The 20,568-nt window shown below is 36.9% G+C and overlaps 1 protein-coding gene across 2 annotated transcripts; it reads right to left on the bottom strand.

Annotated features, from left to right (window-relative positions):
- Window positions 1-1,123: 1,123 nt before the first annotated feature.
- Window positions 1,124-18,389, bottom strand: LOC123556519 (GH3 domain-containing protein-like). Of its 2 annotated transcripts, none has more exons than XM_045347293.2 (8): window positions 18,348-18,389; window positions 14,167-14,269; window positions 13,385-13,588; window positions 11,674-12,580; window positions 11,105-11,232; window positions 4,713-4,858; window positions 3,317-3,393; window positions 1,124-3,075 (listed from the first exon to the last, which is right to left on the bottom strand). In XM_045347293.2, the coding sequence occupies exons 2-8, from the start codon at window positions 14,187-14,189 to the stop codon at window positions 2,845-2,847; spliced, it is 1,716 nt and encodes a 571-aa protein (XP_045203228.1). In that variant the 5' UTR covers window positions 14,190-14,269; window positions 18,348-18,389; the 3' UTR covers window positions 1,124-2,844. The 2 variants fall into 2 exon arrangements, with proteins under 2 accessions (XP_045203228.1, XP_045203227.1); XM_045347292.2 differs by having other exon boundaries at window positions 18,331-18,384.
- Window positions 18,390-20,568: the final 2,179 nt, after the last annotated feature.

Raw genomic sequence — 20,568 nt, 5'->3', positions numbered from 1 at the left:
ATCCCATGAAAAATATGGCCTCTAGAGAGGTCACAAAGTTTTTCTATTTTCAGACCTACTGACCTAGTTTTTGATCCCACATGACCCAGTTTCAAACTTGACCTAGATATCATCAAGGTGAACATTCTGACCAATTTTCATGAAGATCCATTGAGAAATATGGCCTCTAGAGAGGTCACAAGGTTTTTCTATTTTTAGACCTACTGACCTAGTTTTTGACCCCACATGACCCAGTTTCGAACTTAACCTAGATAACATCAAGGTTAACATTCTGACCAATTTTCATGAAAATCCATTGAGAAATATGGCCTCTAGAGAGGTCACAAGGTTTTTCTATTTTTAGACCTACTGACCTAGTTTTTGAACCCACGTGACCCACTTTCGAACTTGACCTAGATATCATGAAGGTGAACATTCTGACCAATTTTCATGAAGATCTCGTGGAAAATATGGCCTCTAGAGAGGTCACAAGGTTTTTCTATTTTTAGACCTACTGACCTAGTTTTTGAACGCACATTTCCCGGTTTCGAACTTGACCTAGATATCATCAAGATGAACATTCTGACCAACTTTCATAAAGATCCCATGAAAAATGTGACCTCTAGAGTGGTCACAAGCAAAAGTTTACGCACGCACGGACGGACGGACGACGGACGCCGCGCGATCACAAAAGCTCACCTTGTCACTTTGTGACAGGTGAGCTAAAAAAGCCATTAAAATATGAAGATATTATAAATTTATGAGGTATACATATTATATTCATGTATATTAGAACTGGTTATTTCGGAAATTTTCTACATACATTGTAGGTACACTTGTAGGCTTTTCAAACTAGAATCCCAACACTAATGAATTAAACCAACCCCATTGTACACAGATTCATGAAAATTGGGTTGAAAATTGTAAAATTATGGGTGTACATCGTGTAAGAAGACTAATTTATGTTAAATTAAACATTGCCTGTCATTACCTCTAGTCAAAAACACAGTCTTTGTCCAAACTTACTTCTGGCATTATACAGTGGTACTCGGTAACTTGCCAAACATACTTCTCGCAAAAATGTCACTCTTTAAAACTCGATACTTCCCTCAGAGCATTTCTGTCAAATAAAACGAAAGTGAAAGACCTCTTTCAAACTTTATTTTTTAGCATATATACAAAACCTGATGTAGAAAAACAAATACAAAATATAAATCTTATATTGCTTAAAATATGTAACAGGATCCTATACAGCTCAGATAAATAGATTTTGTGCACTGCAAAAATCTTTCTCCTATCACAGTGCATACTTTCACTTCAATCAAACTTATATCTTACAAAAAAAATACACACATCTAATTATGACAGAAAAAGTTCCAGTCTAAGTTCATTTTCATATTCTCAAGTTAAGGGCACACATCTCATTATATGAAAAAAGTTCCAGTATTCTCAAGTTTAGGACACACATCTCATTATACAATAGAAAATGTTCCAGTATTCTCAAGTTAAGGACACACATCTCATTATACAATAGAAAATGTTCCAGTATTCTCAAGTTAAGGACACACATCTCATTATACAATAGGAAATGTTCCAGTATTCTCAAGTTTAGGACACACATCTCATTATACAATAGAAAATGTTCCAGTATTCTCAAGTTTAGGACACACATCTCATAGTCATTATACAATAGAAAAAGTTCCAGTATTCTCTGGCTGACGGCATACATCTCATAATATGACAGAAAATAATCAGAGACTACATTCACTAAAGCTCCAAAGTTGAGGGCATACATTTCATTATATGACAGGGCAGTTTCAGAGTATAGATTCATTAACCCTTACTCTGCTAAATTTACTGGTCCATCATTCAATTTGGGCAGTACCACTTATTATTCAAAGTGGTGTTCACTGATAATTTACTGACTAAATTGCGAACAGTGCAGACCATGATCAGACTGCACGATCTTGGTCTGCACTCGTCGCAAAGGCAGAATCTATTGCCACCAGCAGGCTAAAGGTTAATAACTTCAAGTTCACACATCTCATTATAGGACAGAAAAGCTCCAAACTGTACACTAAATAAATCTGTTTAAAAGTATTTTCTCTAAAAATAGTTAAAACTTTTAGAGCTATGCTTTTCTAAATGTATTACCAACAATTTCTTAGCAATAGCCGAAAATGTCACAGTATAAAGTACTTATAAATTTACACTCGACAAAAATTGATGGAAAGGGCATTGCCACACAGCATTTCATTACATCAATTTAAATATTCAAATACAATGTACAATGCTAGGCACACATAAAATCATTTTCTTTTCATAAGTCTGATATGTGTGGTCAAAAACCAATTTCAATTACAGTCTTTAAGAAGAAGAAGAAAGTTCCATGCTATACTTTTAAATTCATCCAGGAAACTTTTTGCACATTACAACTCGATGTCAGGTAACATAACAGTGACAATACTTCTCACTAGCTCACACTGTCATCTGTTTCCATACAATCTAATTAGTAAGTATACAAAACATAATAATAAATTGAGGATATTTGTTTGTTTTGAGTCGATATGGTATATATCTCATCGAGTAGTGATTAAATTTTAATATTTCCACAAGTGCTAAGTGCGACTGAAAGTGTTAAAATATTATCACTATGAGATGAGATATATACCATATCCACTCCAAGCAAAAATTTTCTTTTTATTTTATGCTTATCCGGTGGCAAAAAATGGTACTGTGTGTGACAACTAGTGACTGATAACCAGTGACAGATATGAAATTTATTTCACTGATAGAATGCAGTATTTCATTAGTTAGCATAAAATACGTGATTGAACACCATCAAAGAGTACATTATGCAAAGTGTTAAAGCAGACAAACATCAATTTTGTCCATTATAAATTTGACAGCCTCTGGTTTCTTCAATACTCTCGGAACTTTATATTGATTTGGGGACCCTGTTGTCGTCTCTATCATGAAAGATCGGAGTTCAGCAAATGTTCCAGGTTTAACAACGTACACCTTCATTGGTCCAATACTACCCTTGCGACGGAATGAGGCATACATGTAGGACAGCGCTTTAAGTTCCTCGTCAATCTGAAGAGTGAACAAACATTTATAATTTTTGATTACTGACAGACAAAGCAACCTAATACCAGTACATCGATAGCAAATCTGTGGGAAGACTGTAAGACAGTAGAAGTACACTTTATTATAGCACCTAAGAATTCATTATCATTATCAAATTTAAGAATTCATTTCTTTATAGTGTTTGAGCGAAATTCTATTATTTAATCTTCATTTCATACAACTACTGTGATCAAGAAGATGAACTTACCTGTACTTTAGCTGTGACTTTTTCATCTTTTTCCAGTTCAATGAAGACATGGTAACATGGTGCTGCTGCAGGCTTATCTGAAAACATGTAACCTAAGGTGTTACTACATTGCATTATCTTCAAATGAGTGTATTTAGATATACATGTATTAATACTGTTCCTGTGTAATCCTTGTCTCCAGCAACCAATGTGACCATTCCTAAGTTGACCTTTAAGATAACATTGAAAAACAGTATTCAACACAAAATCTAGGCTTCAAATTAATGTACTTCAGGAGGGCAATATTACTCCATTTGTGTGCATATTTCAAAATTTAATAATCGTTTTACTGCAACTTAGTTCACAGATGAACTGAAAATTGTCAATAATCTCATATATCCATAGCTTAGCATAAAACCAAAAGTTGAAACCTGGACTAAATATATGTAATTATTACATACTCATTTAAAAACTCCGTTAAGTTTCAATGGAACCTGAAACGTCAATATTTTTCCATACTGACGTTCAAATTTCATATCGGGTGTGTGATGTCATTCATGATGTCAGTTTCTTGTATGTTGTCGCATTTAAAAGTACTTTAACGCCCGTATTTCCAATTTCACTCAGGCTTAATAACAAATTTGTATCATTTATTAATAATTTCAAGTGTAGATGCGTATGTAATAAAAAGATTTTTAGATTTGCATCGAGAAATATGCACTTGTTTTTTCGCGGAATAATATTGCACTCCTAAAGTCACGCAATATTTCTGCTGCAGAACTCGTGCATATTTCTCGATACAAATCTAATAACCTATAATTACCCATGAAAAACTTCAACATTCTTTCGAAATGTAAAGGTAAATAAGATATCTAAAAATATTTTAATTTGCACTCAAAAAACTGCCTCTTTTTGATTTGTTCTTTATTATTAGAAAGGCTTTAAAACACAATCTGATCCATGTCTAAAGAAAACATTATGACTGACAGTAAACATGAAATCTCTATGGAACTACTAATTAATATTCAGGTTGTCACCTTCAAAAAGAATGTGTCTGAAAAGGATAGTAACTGACTGCAAGATCTTTGGTTTAACACCATATCTTTACAACAATAAAACACACATAAATCTAAAAAAGAAACTTTAAATTCTTATATCAGGCTAGAATATAAAACAAATGTACCAACTGAGCAGTAGCAAAGCAACTTAACAAAAACAAACAAAATTCACTTCAAACAAAATTTGAGGAGTCCAAGACATCATTTTGAAAAAGTTACCAACAAAGTTGAAATTTAGCAGTTTTTAATATAATTTTAGTTGTACAATTCATTATGTAATTATCTCGGTATTTCTTTGCCTTGTCCCTTACAAATATTCTTTATACGAAATATGGTAAGAGACAACAATAAAATATTACCTTTGGACACCTGATCTACCATAAGGCTCTCAGTACAACAATAGTCCACCATATTCAGCCCTGACTTGAGAATAGCCGAGTTCACAGCTTGATAGAAATAATTCTCGGATGTTTTTTCACCTCTGACATTTAAGAATTGCCCTTGTCTGTGGATATACACAAAGATTTTTCAATTACTGATTCAGCAGTTAATAAAGAACACTAAAGCTAATAATTTTCTTCAAAGTTGTATGCTTTGCAGAATTTATTACATATGAGTTTTTCTGTGACTGAGGTAGTAAATGAAGTAAGTGCCCTAAGAAAGTCAAGAAATAACTAGAGATGCTTTTTAGAAAAGCACATGTCTCCCACAACTGCCTAACCATCTAAATAGTACGTCAGTCTGCGCTTTCTTGGACCCAAAATGTACCCTATACTACTTGTGCATGCGCTTTCTTGCATCCAAACCGTACCCTATACTGCTAATAAAAGTAGTATAGGGTACGGTTTGGGTGCACGAAAGCGCATGCGCTCTGAGGATTTTTTGGTAATTCAAGGGCCATAATTCCGAAGTGCCTGGGCTGATTTGGCTAGTTATAGAACTTGGCCGAGGTCTTATGGTCAGATACATTTTGTTCAAGTTTGTGAAGATCAGGTGAGAAATGTTGGACTTAGAGTGCGGACAAGCTTTGTGACAGACACACACACAGACAGGAGTAAATCAATATGTCTCCCACACCATTGTGTGGTGGGAGACATAATCATAAATCTACCTGTCTACTACATATTTTATAAACTTTAAACTTGTTTCTTAATTATATACTATAGCTGTAATACATTACTATCTGCACCTTTCTATACTAAAACTCTATGTCTGGGCATGTGTTAGGGTGTTCTACTTCCTTAACTGTGTCACCAACGCTACACCTACCTATACTGCAAGTTGATGTCTGGGCATGTGTTGTAGTGTCCTACTACCTTAATTGCACCAACCCTGTACCTACATATGACTGAGAACTGTGTCATCAAACCTGTACCTGTATATAATAGAATATGATGACTGGGCATATGTAGTGGTGTCCTCTTACCATGTCCCTTAACCAATACTTACCTATAATGGAACTCAATGACTGGGCATGTATTATGGTGTATTCTACTTCCTTAATTGCATCACTAACCCTGTACCTACCTTCACTAAAATTCATACTGTTGTGTTCACATCATCAAACCATAACCTACCTATGTTGTGTCCTACTACCTTATGCATATCATCAAACCTCAACCTACAGGTCTATGTTATGTCCTCCTACCGTATAAATATCATCAACTACCTTATGCATATCATCAAACCTTGACCTACAGGTCTATGTTGTGTCCTCCTACCATATGAATATCATCGACTACCTTATGCATATCATAAAATCTTGACCTACAGGTCTATGCTGTGTCCTCCTACCATATGAATATCATCAACTACCTTATGCATATCATCAAACCTTAACCTACTTATGTGGTGTCCTACTACCTTATGCATATCATCAAACCTTAACCTACTTATGTGGTGTCCTACTACCTTATGCATATCATCAAACCTTAACCTACTTATGTGGTGTCCTACTACCTTCAGCATATCATCAAACCCTAACCTACTTATGTGGTGTCCTACTACCTTCAGCATATCATCAAACCCTAACCTACTTATGTGGTGTCCTACTACCTTATGCATATCATCAAACCTTAACCTACTTATGTGGTGTCCTACTACCTTCAGCATATCATCAAACCCTAACCTACTTATGTGGTGTCCTACTACCTTATGCATATCATCAAACCTTAACCTACTTATGTGGTGCCCTACTACCTTATGCATATCACCAAACCTTAACCTAGTTATGTGGTGTCCTACTACCTTCAGCATATCATGAAACCTTAACCTACTTATGTGGTGTCCTACTACCTTATGCATATCATCAAACCTTAACCTACTCATGTGGTGCCCTACTACCTTATGCATATCATCAAACCTTAACCTACTTATGTGGTGTCCTACTACCTTATGCATATCATCAAACCTTAACCTACTTATGTGGTGCCCTACTACCTTATGCATATCATCAAACCTTAACCTACTTATGTGGTGTCCTACTTTCTGTTGCATATCACCAAACCTTAACCCACTTATGTAGTGCCCTACTACCTTATGCATATCATCAAACCTTAACCCACTTATGTGGTGTCCTACTACCTTATGCATATCATCAAACCTTAACCTACTTATGTAGTGTCCTACTACCTTCAGCATATCACCAAACCTTAACCTACTTATTGTAGTGCCCTACTACCTTATGCATATCATCAAACCTTAACCTACTTATGTGGTGTCCTACTACCTTATGCATATCACCAAAGCTTAACCTACTTATGTGGTGCCCTACTACCTTATGCATATCATCAAACCTTAACCTACTTATGTGGTGCCCTACTACCTTATGCATATCATCAAACCTTAACCTACTTATGTGGTGTCCTACTACCTTATGCATATCATCAAACCTTAACCTACTTATGTGGTGTCCTACTACCTTCAGCATATCGTCAAACCTTAACCTACTTATGTGGTGTCCTACTACCTTCAGCATATCGTCAAACCTTAACCTACTTATGTGGTGTCCTACTACCTTCAGCATATCGTCAAACCTTAACCTACTTATGTGTGTCCTACTACCTTCAGCAAATCGTCAAACCTTAACCTACTTATGTGGTGTCCTACTACCTTCAGCATATCGTCAAACCTTAACCTACTTATGTGGTGTCCTACTACCTTCAGCATATCGTCAAACCTTAACCTACTTATGTGGTGTCCTACTACCTTCAGCATATCGTCAAACCTTAACCTACTTATGTGGTGTCCTACTACCTTCAGCATATCGTCAAACCTTAACCTACTTATGTGGTGTCCTACTACCTTCAGCATATCGTCAAACCTTAACCTACTTATGTGGTGTCCTACTACCTTCAGCATATCGTCAAACCTTAACCTACTTATGTGGTGTCCTACTACCTTATGCATATCGTCAAACCTTAACCTACTTATGTGGTGTCCTACTACCTTATGCATATCGTCAAACCTTAACCTACTTATGTGGTGTCCTACTACCTTATGCATATCGTCAAACCTTAACCTACTTATGTGGTGTCCTACTACCTTATGCATATCGTCAAACCTTAACCTACTTATGTGGTGTCCTACTACCTTATGCATATCGTCAAACCTTAACCTACTTATGTGGTGTCCTACTACATTATGCATATCATCAAACCTTAACCTACTTATGTGGTGTCCTACTACCTTATGCATATCATCAAACCATAACCTTCTTATGTGGTGTCCTACTACCTTCAGCATATCATCAAACCTTAACCTAGTTATGTGGTGTCCTACTACCTTATGTATATCATCAAACCTTAACCTAGTTATGTGGTGTCCTACTACCTTATATATATCATCAAACCTTAACCTACTTATGTGGTGTCTTCTTCTACCTTATGCATATCATCAAACCTTAACCTACTCATGTGGTGTCCTACTACCTTCAGCATATCACCAAACCTTAACCTACTCATGTGGTGTCCTACTACCTTCAGCATATCACAAAACCTTAACCTACTTATGTGGTGTCCTACTGCCTTATGCATATCATCAAACCTTAACCTACTTACGTGGTGTCCTACTACCTTATGCATATCATCAAACCTTAACCTACTTATGTGGTGTCCTACTACCTTCAGCATATCATCAAACCTTAACCTACTTATGTGGTGTCCTACTGCCTTCAGCATATCATCAAACCTTAACCTACTTATGTGGTGTCCTACTACCTTATGCATATCATCAAACCTTAACCTACTTATGTGGTGTCCTACTACCTTCAGCATATCATCAAACCTTAACCTACTTATGTGGTGTCCTACTACCTTCAGCATATCATCAAACCTTAACCTAGTTATGTGGTGTCCTACTACCTTATGCATATCATCAAACCTTAACCTAGTTATGTGGTGTCCTACTACCTTATGCATATCATCAAACCTTAACCTACTTATGTGGTGTCCTACTACCTTCAGCATATCATCAAATCTTAACCTACTTATGTGGTGTCCTACTACCTTCAGCATGTCATCAAACCTTAACCTACTTATGTGGTGTCCTACTACCTTCAGCATGTCATCAAACATTAACCTACTTATGTGGTGTCCTTCTACCTTATGCATGTCATCAAACCTTAACCTACTTATGTGGTGTCCTACTACCTTCAGCATATCATCAAACCTTAACCTACTTATGTGGTGTCCTACTACCTTATGCATATCATCAAACCTTAACCTACTTATGTGGTGTCCTACTTCTTTATGCATATCATCAAACCTTAACCTACTTATGTGGTGTCCTACTGCCTTATGCATATCATCAAACCTTAACCTAGTTATGTGGTGTCCTACTACCTTATGCATATCATCAAACCTTAACCTACTTATGTGGTGTCCTACTACCTTCAGCATATCACCAAACCTTAAACTACTTATGTGGTGTACTACTACCTTATGTATATCATCAAACCTTAACCTAGTTATGTGGTGTCCTACTACCTTATGCATATCATCAAACTTTAACCCTCTTATGTGGTGTCCTACTAGTAGGTTAAAAAGTGCTTGCCGCTTATGTTGTACGTCTTGCCGACTTAAAATAAAATTGATCTTATCTTATCTTACTACCTTATGCATATCATCAAGCCTTAACCTAGTTATGTAGTGCCCTACTATCTTATGCATATCATCAAACCTTGACCTACTTATGTGGTGTCCTACTACCTTATGCATATCATCAAACTTTAACCCTCTTATGTGGTGTCCTACTGGTAGGTTAAAAAGCGCTTGCCGCTTATGTTGTACGTCTTGCCGACTTAAAATAAAATTGATCTTATCTTATCTTACTACCTTATGCATATCATCAAACCTTAACCTAGTTATGTGGTGTACTACTACCTTATGTATATCATCAAACCTTAACCTAGTTATGTGGTGTCCTACTACCTTATGCATATCATCAAACTTTAACCCTCTTATGTGGTGTCCTACTAGTAGGTTAAAAAGTGCTTGCCGCTTATGTTGTACGTCTTGCCGACTTAAAATAAAATTGATCTTATCTTACTACCTTATGCATATCATCAAGCCTTAACCTAGTTATGTAGTGCCCTACTATCTTATGCATATCATCAAACCTTGACCTACTTATGTGGTGTCCTACTACCTTCAGCATATCATCAAATCTTAACCTACTTATGTGGTGTCCTACTACCTTCAGCATATCATCAAACCTTGACCTACTTATGTGGTGTCCTACTACCTTCAGCATATCATCAAACTTTAACCCTCTTATGATATGTCCTACTAGTAGGTTAAAAAACGCTTGCCGCTTATGTTGTACATCTTGCCGACTTAAAATAAAATTGATCTTATCTTATCTTACTACCTTATGCATATCATCAAACCTTAACCTAGTTATGTGGTGTCCTACTACCTTATGCATATCATCAAACCTTAACCTACTTATGTGGTGTCCTACTACCTTATGCATATCATCAACCCTTACCTACCTGTACTGGAACTCGACGACAGGGCATGTATTGTGGTGTCCAGCTATCTTAACCACATCACCAAATCTGTACCTACCTGTACTGGAACTAGATGACAGGGCATGTATTGTGGTGTCCAACTACCTTAACCATATCACCAAATCTGTACCTACCTGTACTGGAACTCGATGACAGGGCATGTATGTGGTGTCCAACTACCTTAACCATATCACCAAATCTGTACCAACCTGTACTGGAACTCGATGACAGGGCATGTATTGTGGTGTCCAACTACCTTAACCATATCACCAAATCTGTACCTACCTGTACTGGAACTCGATGACAGGGCATGTATTGTGGTGTCCAACTACCTTAACCATATCACCAAATCTGTACCTACCTGTACTGGAACTCGATGACAGGGCATGTATTGTGGTGTCCAACTACCTTAACCATATCACCAAATCTGTACCTACCTGTACTGGAACTCGATGACAGGGCATGTATTGTGGTGTCCAACTACCTTAACCATATCACCAAATCTGTACCTACCTGTACTGGAACTCGATGACAGGGCATGTATTGTGGTGTCCAACTACCTTAACCACATCACCAAATCTGTACCTACCTGTACTGGAACTCGATGACAGGGCATGTATTGTGGTGTCCAACTACCTTAACCATATCACCAAATCTGTACCTACCTGTACTGGAACTCGATGACAGGGCATGTATTGTGGTGTCCAACTACCTTAACCATATCACCAAATCTGTACCTACCTGTACTGGAACTCGATGACAGGGCATGTATTGTGGTGTCCAACTACCTTAATCACATCACCAAATCTGTAACGGTACAAACCACTAGCATTTGTGATCACAAGCTCATAAACCTGGTCTACTTCAACCTAGAATCAAAACAGTATTACATTAATACCTAGTGACTGTGTATAGCTGTGTAATTAGAATTAAGTTAATGTTTTGCACTTGAGGTACATTCCAAAGGATATAGTGATTGTAGGTTTATAGGCCACTTCAAATAGCCTTGCTGTTGGGTTAACCCTTTAGCTATAGGGTAAATGTCCGCCTACTGATCATAATGTCCAAAGGTTCGATCCCCTTGGTATTTTCTCTTCCAGGTATACTTTAAGAGTGTCAGAAGTGTTTAAGAGACTCATGCCGTAAGTATTGTGGATCATTCTTGAGTGCTGGTCTTCCAAAGGTATACTTTAAAGTCAAATTTTAAGACTGTGTGGAAACACTTACTAAATATATACATTCAAACAAGTTTTACAAAAACTATAAGCAGTAAATTTTACATCGATATAAAACTCATATAAAACAATTACTTCATCAAGAAACAGTGTCTTAGGTTGTTCCTCTTCACAATTTTGGACAGGGATAAATTCAAAGAACATGGATCTTGGTGCCAGCAGGTATCGACTTGGTCTTTCCTTTGGCCAGATGTTGATGCCCAACAGTCCTTCAGATGCTGCATACAGTGGAGAATATATTGGTGTTCCTTTACAATAGATTTCTCGCAATCGGTTTCCATACAGTTCAAATGTTCCAGAGTCTGCTGTCATCACAAAGTTTAATTTAGGCCACACTCTGTGTGCGAGACCAGTCACACCCTGCTCTCTGGCTTCACGCAGCTCAGCTGCTCTTTTTGGATCAGGTGACAAAGACTTGTTCAATTCTTTCCTCACACTTTCCTCAATTTCAATACCATCACTAACATTTCCTTTTTCAATGTCTGTTACCAATGAGTCCCAGTTTGTATCAAGTGCTCGGAATGCAGAATACACCAGAGATGCAAAATTTGCTTCAATTATGCCTAAATTTTTGTCTTTCAACCCAAACAGCAGATGAATATAGAGAGCTTCTGGTTCTGACAATATATCATACCCAGCCTTTGGAGTAGAGTACATACTCAAAATTCTTTTTGAGTTTGCTGGAGAAGATGAGTTAGGTCCAACAGGGATTCCACATTCTGATGTTCTTAGTCTAGGAGTGTAGAAAAACTTCATATCTTTCTGCTGACTTCCTGTCTCTGGGAAAGCATTTCTCATGCAGTCATATATAATAGCAATACCCTGTGTGAAGAAAGTTCCCTGTTGTTTTTTCAGCATAGGAAGTACAGAGCTCTTCCCAGAGGTTCCAGATGTGACAGCAAATATTACAGGCTGATCCTTGGTAAGTATGTTCATTTCTCCTTTCATCATTCTGTCAATATATGGCTCATAGTGTGGATACCTGTGAAAGAAATTTCATATTTTAACCAGTTTTCGAGGTACGTCTGTGGAAAACAAGCAGGCCATGATGGCCCTAGATTGCTCATCTGAGTTACACCTGCATGAACAGTTTTGGTAGTTGCAAGGAAAATGTCTGTGAAATTATACTGAAATAGTACCAGTGTTTTCTGAAAAGAATATTTTAAGAGTTTCTACTAAATAAATATGGGAAGGTAATGTGTATGAGTGTTGGGAGAGGAGGAGGAGGTGGGGTAAGAAGTTGAAGGAATAATGTGATATGACAAAATCAAACAAAAAGATTTTTCCACTAAATATCAAACAAGATTTTTCCACTAAATACATATAGGGAAAAATGATCACACACTCCAGCGGCTGTTTTTTGACGGAACAGAATTATTTGTACAGTGTGATCACAATAGCTCACTTCCTGCTCAGGTGAGCTAAAAACAAAACAAACTACAGAATCTTATCTGTGCTCTAATAACATACTGAAAAATAGCTAAATAACAGTCTCTTTTTTAAAAGCTTGACAAGTTGGTTGGCTGTTTTTGGTTTAACGCCATTTTTCATATGTAACAGCAGGCAGTTATTCTAACCAGTGTTCCCCACATGAATCAGAGCTGGAGGATGAATGATTTTCAGACACAATGTCTTTTATCAAATCGTCATAGAGAACATAAGCCTCGCCCAGGGCTCAAACTCACAACCCAGCAATCAGTAGATCCTCACTCACCCTATTGAGCTAAGCGGGCTGGCGTATAAGCTTGATGAGCTAATATTTCTAGAGAAGAGGGCAAGAACAAACCTTGTAAGTGGATGAAATTTTATAAAATCATCCCTTCCTTTGATGTCCTTAAACATAAATCTTTGACCATACTCTGTGTCTGCATTTTCTTTGATTCTCTCCATCAAAGTCTCATGCTGAGCTGCCTTCACATCTTTAGTGGAGTCTTCCAACTTCCTCCTCATATACCAACCTAGCCAGCTCACCCCCGACACAGTAATATACCTGGAGTTTATTAGTTCAAACTATATTTATATTATGTACATTATTGAGAAGAAAGCTTGATGATGGTTTAGTTCTTAGTCAAGCTCATTTCCTAGGAAAAGGTGTGTGACACAAGTCAAGTTCAAACCAGTTGCCTATATGGACTGCCTGACATCTTATGCTGTATTTCCATATATATAGTCACACAGTCTCTGCATTTACATTCTCCCTACTCATTCCATTAAAAAATTTATGTCCATTTTCAACGAACCACAAAAAGAAAGGCGCCAAAATTAAGAGATGTCATTTAGTGATTATGTGTCACTGTTTCGGCGATGCCTGCATGTAGTCAGAGAGAAGTTTTCTTAGGTGACATCACAGTTATTCTTTGTGGTGAAAAGATCAGCCGGGAAACAGATTCTTATGAAATACAACAATATATGAGGAATTTTTGAAGAAAAAAAAATGCTAACAATTGAAAAGGAAAAATAATATAAATACAAGGACAATTCATGGATTCCTTAAATATCAGCCATCCATTAACTTTAAATTGATTACTTTTATATATAAAACTGTCAATGATATATAAGCATGTATACCTGTCAACTGCACTAAACACCATTTTCTCTGTATTCACTGTTTACTCTAACTGGAGATCAACATTACACAGGTACTCTTGATTTGTGACATCTGTATGTAGACCTTTAACAAAACATTAAGTTTATTTAATATATAAGATGTCTTAATCAATAAAATGGAATATATCAAAATTCAGCTTTTAAATGGATATTTTTCCAGTATGGTTAAAGTTGTAGCACAATGAATGAGCACGGAATATCAATTAAACTTAAAAGTAATTTGCAATTTCTAGAAGTTTTAAAGGTAAAGGTAAATTTCAATATCAACAATGTGATACAATTAACATAAGCTCTGTGGAACTTTGGAGCAAGCATAATTGACTATTTTACCTTGAATTTATGTATGACACACTGAATCATGAATGGTAACAACTGTGTTTAGTATAAAAAAAACTTATATAAAACTATATAAAAACAGGTATACAACTGTCCCCTTTCGAACAAAACTGAAAGATTTTTACTAGGATGCTACAGACCAAAGCTAATGAAAGATCCACTGAAAGTCAATCAAAGGTATTTCTATTTTCAGTTAAACTATCCCCTTCAAAGGGCCAAGTGCCTCCACTTGTAGAAATTTAATAGAGGACTTTGTAAGAATGCTACAGACAAAATTTGATGAAGATTCATCAAGCCGTTCATGAAAAGAAGACAGTTATTTAAAGATGTTCCCATTTTTAGCTCTACTGGCCCCTACAAGAGGCCAAACGCCCCCATTTGAACATGTTTCGGATAGGACCTTTAAATGATGCTACAGACCAAGTTTCATGAAGATCCATCAATCAGTTCAAGAGGAGTCATTTAAAGGTTTTTTTCTATTTTCATCTCTAGTAGCTCCTAGAGGATGCATAACACCCCCATTTCAATAAACTCAAGGGAGAACCTTACAATGATGCCAAAGACCAAGTTTGATGGATATCCATAGAGTTGTTCATGAGAAGTTGTTTAAATGTTTTTTTCTATTTTATGCTGTAGTGGTCCCTAAAAGGAGCCAAGTGCCTCCATTTCAACAAATTTAGGAGAGGACATGCAACAATACTACAGACCAAGATTTGATGGAGATCCATTTAGCCCCTATCAGAAGAAGTTGTTTACGGTTTTTCTATCTTAAGCACTGGCAGCCCAAATAAGAAGCCAAGCACCCCCAAGTGAAGAAATTTTGGAGAGGACCTTTTAATAGTGCTGCTGACCAAGTTTAATGAGGATCCATCAATCGGTTCATGAAAAGAAGTCATTTAAATGTTTTTCTACATTAAGCTGTAGTGGCCACTTATATCTGGCAAAGCTCCCCAATTTGATAAAAACTGAGAGAGGACCTTAAATGTTACAGATTAAGTTTCATGAAGATTCCATATGAAGAAGCTGAATACAGGCTTTTCTATTTTAAACTCTAGAGGCCCCTAAAAGGGGCCCAAGCTCCCCCATTTGACCAAATTAAGGAGAGGACCTTATAATGATGTTACAGACCAAGTTTAATGAAGATTCATAAAGCTGTTCATGAGAAGATGTCAATTAAATGTTTTTTCAGTTTTAGCTCTAGTCAGGCCCCTAAAAGCAGCCAAGAGATCCTGTTTAAAGAAATTTGGGACAGGACCTAGCAGTGATGCAATAAACCAAGTTTGATGAAGATCCATCAAGTGGTTCATGAGAGGAAGTTGATTACAGGTTTCTCCATTTTTAGCTCTAGTGGCCCCTAAAAGGGGTAAAGTGCCCTCATTTGAATAATAAGAGAGAGGACCTCAACCAAGTTTGGTGTAATTCTGACCAGTTATTTCAGAGAAGATGTTTATGTAAATTGTTGATGAAAGAATGATGATGGACAACGGATGCAGGACCATCTAGCCATACTAATAGCTCATCCTGAACTTTTGGTTCAGGTGAGCATAAAACCACGAAGCACTACTCGGGTTATATCAGTTTTCATTTAAACAACATATTTCAAATAACCTTTAAAAGGAACAATATTCTAATAAAAAAATTCTTAGAATGCGTAGAAATAATTCCTAAATAATTTAGATTTGGAAATAAAAGTTCAAAAGGTAACTAGAGCTGCTTTTGAGAAAAGTGCATGTCTCCCACAACTGCCTAATCATCTCAATAGTAAGTCAGTCTTTTTATACTGTTTACTCACTACAAATACACCTTTGAAGAGTAAAATGGCTGATTTTGGAGTAAAAAGGCCTATTTTCGGTAATTCAAAGGCCATAATTCTGAAGTGCCTTGGCCGATTTGGCTAGTTATCGAACTTGGCCGAGGACTTATGGTCAAACACATTTTGTTCAAGTTTGGTGAAGATTAGATGAGAAATGTTCGACTTAGTGCGGACAAGATGAATGGTTTTTAGTGCATGTTTGCGAATGAATACTTCAGCATTTTTATGTGTCTAGGTGATTCATTAATTATTGTCAAGGGCCATAATTCCAAAGACCCTGGGCCGATTTGGCTAGTTATCGAACTTGGCTGAGGACTTATTGGCAATCCCCATTTTGTTCAAGTTTGGTGAAGATCGGATAAGAAATGTTCAACTTAGACTGCGGACAAGATGAATGGTTTTTGGTGCATGTTTGAGAATGAATACTTCAGCATTTTTACGAGTCTAGGTGATTCATAAATTATTGTCAAGGGCCATAATTCGGAAGAGCCTGGGCCGATTTGGCTAGATATCGAACGAGGTCTTATGGTCATACACGTTTTGTTCAAGTTTGGTGAAGATCGGATGAGAAATGTTCGACTTAGAGAGAGGACAAGCTTTGTGACAGACAGACAGACAGACAGACTGACAGACAGGAGTAAATCAATATGTCTCCCACACCACTGTGTGGTGGGAGACTTAATTTTCCGTCTTTGAAATAAATTCTTTCATCCATTTTCATTTCTTAAGCTTATTTGAAGAAGTTTGACATTCAAAAGAGAGATAATGGTTACATTAAATATTAATGTCGCTTAAACCATGTAAAGTATCTGGCCCGATAACAGCCAAATCTGTGATCTTCCCCAATTTCGACTTTCAAAAGAGAGACGTTTACATTTAAATAAGGTTGCTAAATAGATATAAAGTCTCTGACCCAATAACAGCCAAATCTGTGATCTTCCCCAATTTTGACTTTCAAAAGACAGACAATGTTTACATTTAAATAATATTGCTAAATCGGTGTAAAGTCTCTGACCCGATAACAGCCAAATCTGTGATCTTCCCCAATTTTGACTTTCAAAAGACAGACAATGTTTACATTTAAATAATATTGCTAAATCGATGTAAAGTCTCTGACCCGATAACAGCCAAATCTGTGATCTTCCCCAATTTTGACTTTCAAAAGACAGACAATGTTTACATTTAAATAATATTGCTAAATGGATGTAAAGTCTCTGACCCGATAACAGCCAAATCTGTGATCTTCCCCAATTCTGACTTTCAAAAGACAGACAATGTTTACATTTAAATAATATTGCTAAATCGATGTAAAGTCTCTGACCCGATAACAGCCAAATCTGTGATCTTCCCGAATTTTGACTTTCAAAAGACAGACAATGTTTACATTTAAATAATATTGCTAAATCGATGTAAAGTCTCTGACCCGATAACAGCCAAATCTGTGACCTTCCCCATATCTGCTTATTTTTTTCTGACCATTGCCTTTAATTTCTCCTTTTGAAACATTAAGAAACACATTAATTGCCTTCTACACTATCTCTCATTGTCACTTTCTCTAAGATCTCGAGGTAACAATTATTCTGAAGTAGAATATCTTTTAATATCAATTAAGTTCCAGACAAGCCAGTACTACCACTTGGCGACAGCGAGGTCAAATTTCAGGACAGCCAATTAACTAATCATAACTTTGCCAAATCTCACAATATAACAAATCAACAATATGATTTTTTTTTATTCAAGTCTGTCCCTTGAAAAAAGAAACTATAGACACCGAGATTAAGCTAAATCATAATTATAATCAACATGTAATATCCGAATTACAACACATCCAGTAGTTATGCTACACTGGTAAGTGTTCAATTTTGGTACATCGAAATATACCTTTTCAAAAACATATAAAGTATGAGATGTTGGTGATTTTTAGAATTCAAATATACACCAGCCTGTCAGTGACACACAGGTTTAATTAACTTTACCTTTACATAACATCTACCTGTTCATTTTTAGGGACGTGTCTAATTTACTTTCCATAAAACGGATATTGACTAACTTTGACTTTAGCATGGATGGATGAATTCATCAACACATAACTATTTAAACGCTTTAAATGTTTTTGTTATGGTGACTGGACATTTAGAATAGTGTGATATGTCAGATGAATACTTCTACTTCTACCACTTTATGGCCAGTGAGTGTTAAAAAACAAAGAACTTACTGAGTCTAGACTATACTGAGTCTAGATAAAGGCAGTGGCTAGGGTTACGGTACCGTAATCCTAGCCTCCGATTCTAGGATTACGGAAGTTCCGTATTCCTAGACAACCCTATGAGAATAGGCTAGGATTACGGAAGTATTAAAGAGGAATCAAATATATATGTTAGGACATGCATAAATGATGTTGTAAACTTACTAAAAGAAAGCGCTTGCGTCGAGAACAGTTCACATCTTTTTCGTAAACTATACACAAAATAATAATTTACTTAAAACTTTCCAACAATATCCTTAATTTGTATAACTGGTGGTGGTAAGATACTCATTAGTTAACCAGCTGTGTAGATAACTCATATTATCTTCCCAGCTTATTGGATGTTTTTGACTCGTACTGCAACTATACAATTTTCGGATAATTACACAATTCGGACAAAGAGTTGCTGGTTGGTATAGAATTATACTAATCCAGCAAGGATGGAACTAAGGCTGACATTGTTATGCCTTTTCATCTTTATAGTTGCACATTATATTTTTCCCTGCCCAGCAAATCAGAGTAATTTACTGTGCGACCATTTCCCTCCAAAATCCAGTATTGTTGGTATCTCAGTTGCCAACGTCCTCAAAACAGTAATTCCATCTAGAAAGCACAAAGAGAAACCCAGTGCTAGTAAGACCTCCTTATTATTTCTTTTTTGTCTTCTGGCATGTCAGACCCCAGACATTGAACCAAACCCAGGCCCGCCAGGCGCTTCCTGTCCTACCCAGTACCCGTGCGGGATATGTTCCCAAAATGTGTCCTGGTCACAAAAAGGTATCCTGTGTGACAACTGCGAAACTTGGTTTCACACAGACTGCGAAGGCATCGGCAGTCATACTTACGATAAACTCTCAGACTCAAAGTTCAACTGGTACTGTCAACAGTGCGGCTCTCTTAACCACTCAAGTTCACTGACTGAATCCCTAGATACTCTCAGTGACACTTCTTATTATTCCCCTTTAAGTCACGACCACAGTAAAGCAAGTTTCAGCTTAAATAGCTCTTCTTTTCTCCATGAGCCCCCAGAAACCCCAAAGGCCTCATCTACCCCAATCCCTAAAAAGAAAAAGGTTACTACCAAACCTAAACTAAAAACATCTGAACGTCTCACAGTCCTTAACATTAATTGTCGCTCTGTCAAAAACAAAATCCCTGAATTACACCTAGTCATTGACCAAACTAAACCAGATGTTATATGCCTTACTGAAACATGGCTTAAGCCAGACATCAGTTCCTCCGAAATATTTCCTGATAATCTTAATTATAAGGTATATAGGGATGACAGGAGTGAAGGTCAAGGCGGAGGAGTGATGATAGCTATATCTAACTCACTGATCAGCCAAGAGCAACCAGACCTCAAGACTTCATGCAATATAACCTGGGCCAAAATTACCATCACTGGCCTTAAAGATATCTTTGTCGGAGCCTACTACAAACCCCAAGAATTAGACGCCGACTCCCTGTCCCAACTTTGGTTATCCCTTAGTAAAATACCCAAGGGCAGCATAGTATGGCTACTTGGAGACTTCAACCTCCCCGACATTGACTGGTCAAAAGAGTCTCCTAAACAAACTTGTAAAAACAGATCCTTTTATGAAGAATTTATTGAAAGATATTCCCATTATAATCTTGAACAAATAGTTAAGATCCCAACTAGGTTATCCAACACCCTTGATCTCTTCTTTACAAACCATCCATCCCATGTCCACTTGGTCAAATCCCTACCGAGTCTAGCAACCTCGGATCATGATATAATTTTTCATGAATTGAATCTTAATAGGGGCCGCCCAACCCAACCTAGACGCCCTATAAAACTCTATACGAAGGCTAATTGGGAAGGGCTAAAATCTGACATGAAGGCTTTTGGTGCTAGCTTTCTCACCGAAAACCATTCAGACCCTGAAGTAGCGTGGAATTCATTCAAGGACTGCCTTAATGAATCCCAGTCAAAACACATTCCATCTAA

This window comes from Mercenaria mercenaria, chromosome 5, assembly GCF_021730395.1.
Source record: "Mercenaria mercenaria strain notata chromosome 5, MADL_Memer_1, whole genome shotgun sequence".
NCBI lineage: Eukaryota > Metazoa > Mollusca > Bivalvia > Venerida > Veneridae > Mercenaria > Mercenaria mercenaria.
This window is presented reverse-complemented; position numbering and strand designations above follow the sequence as displayed.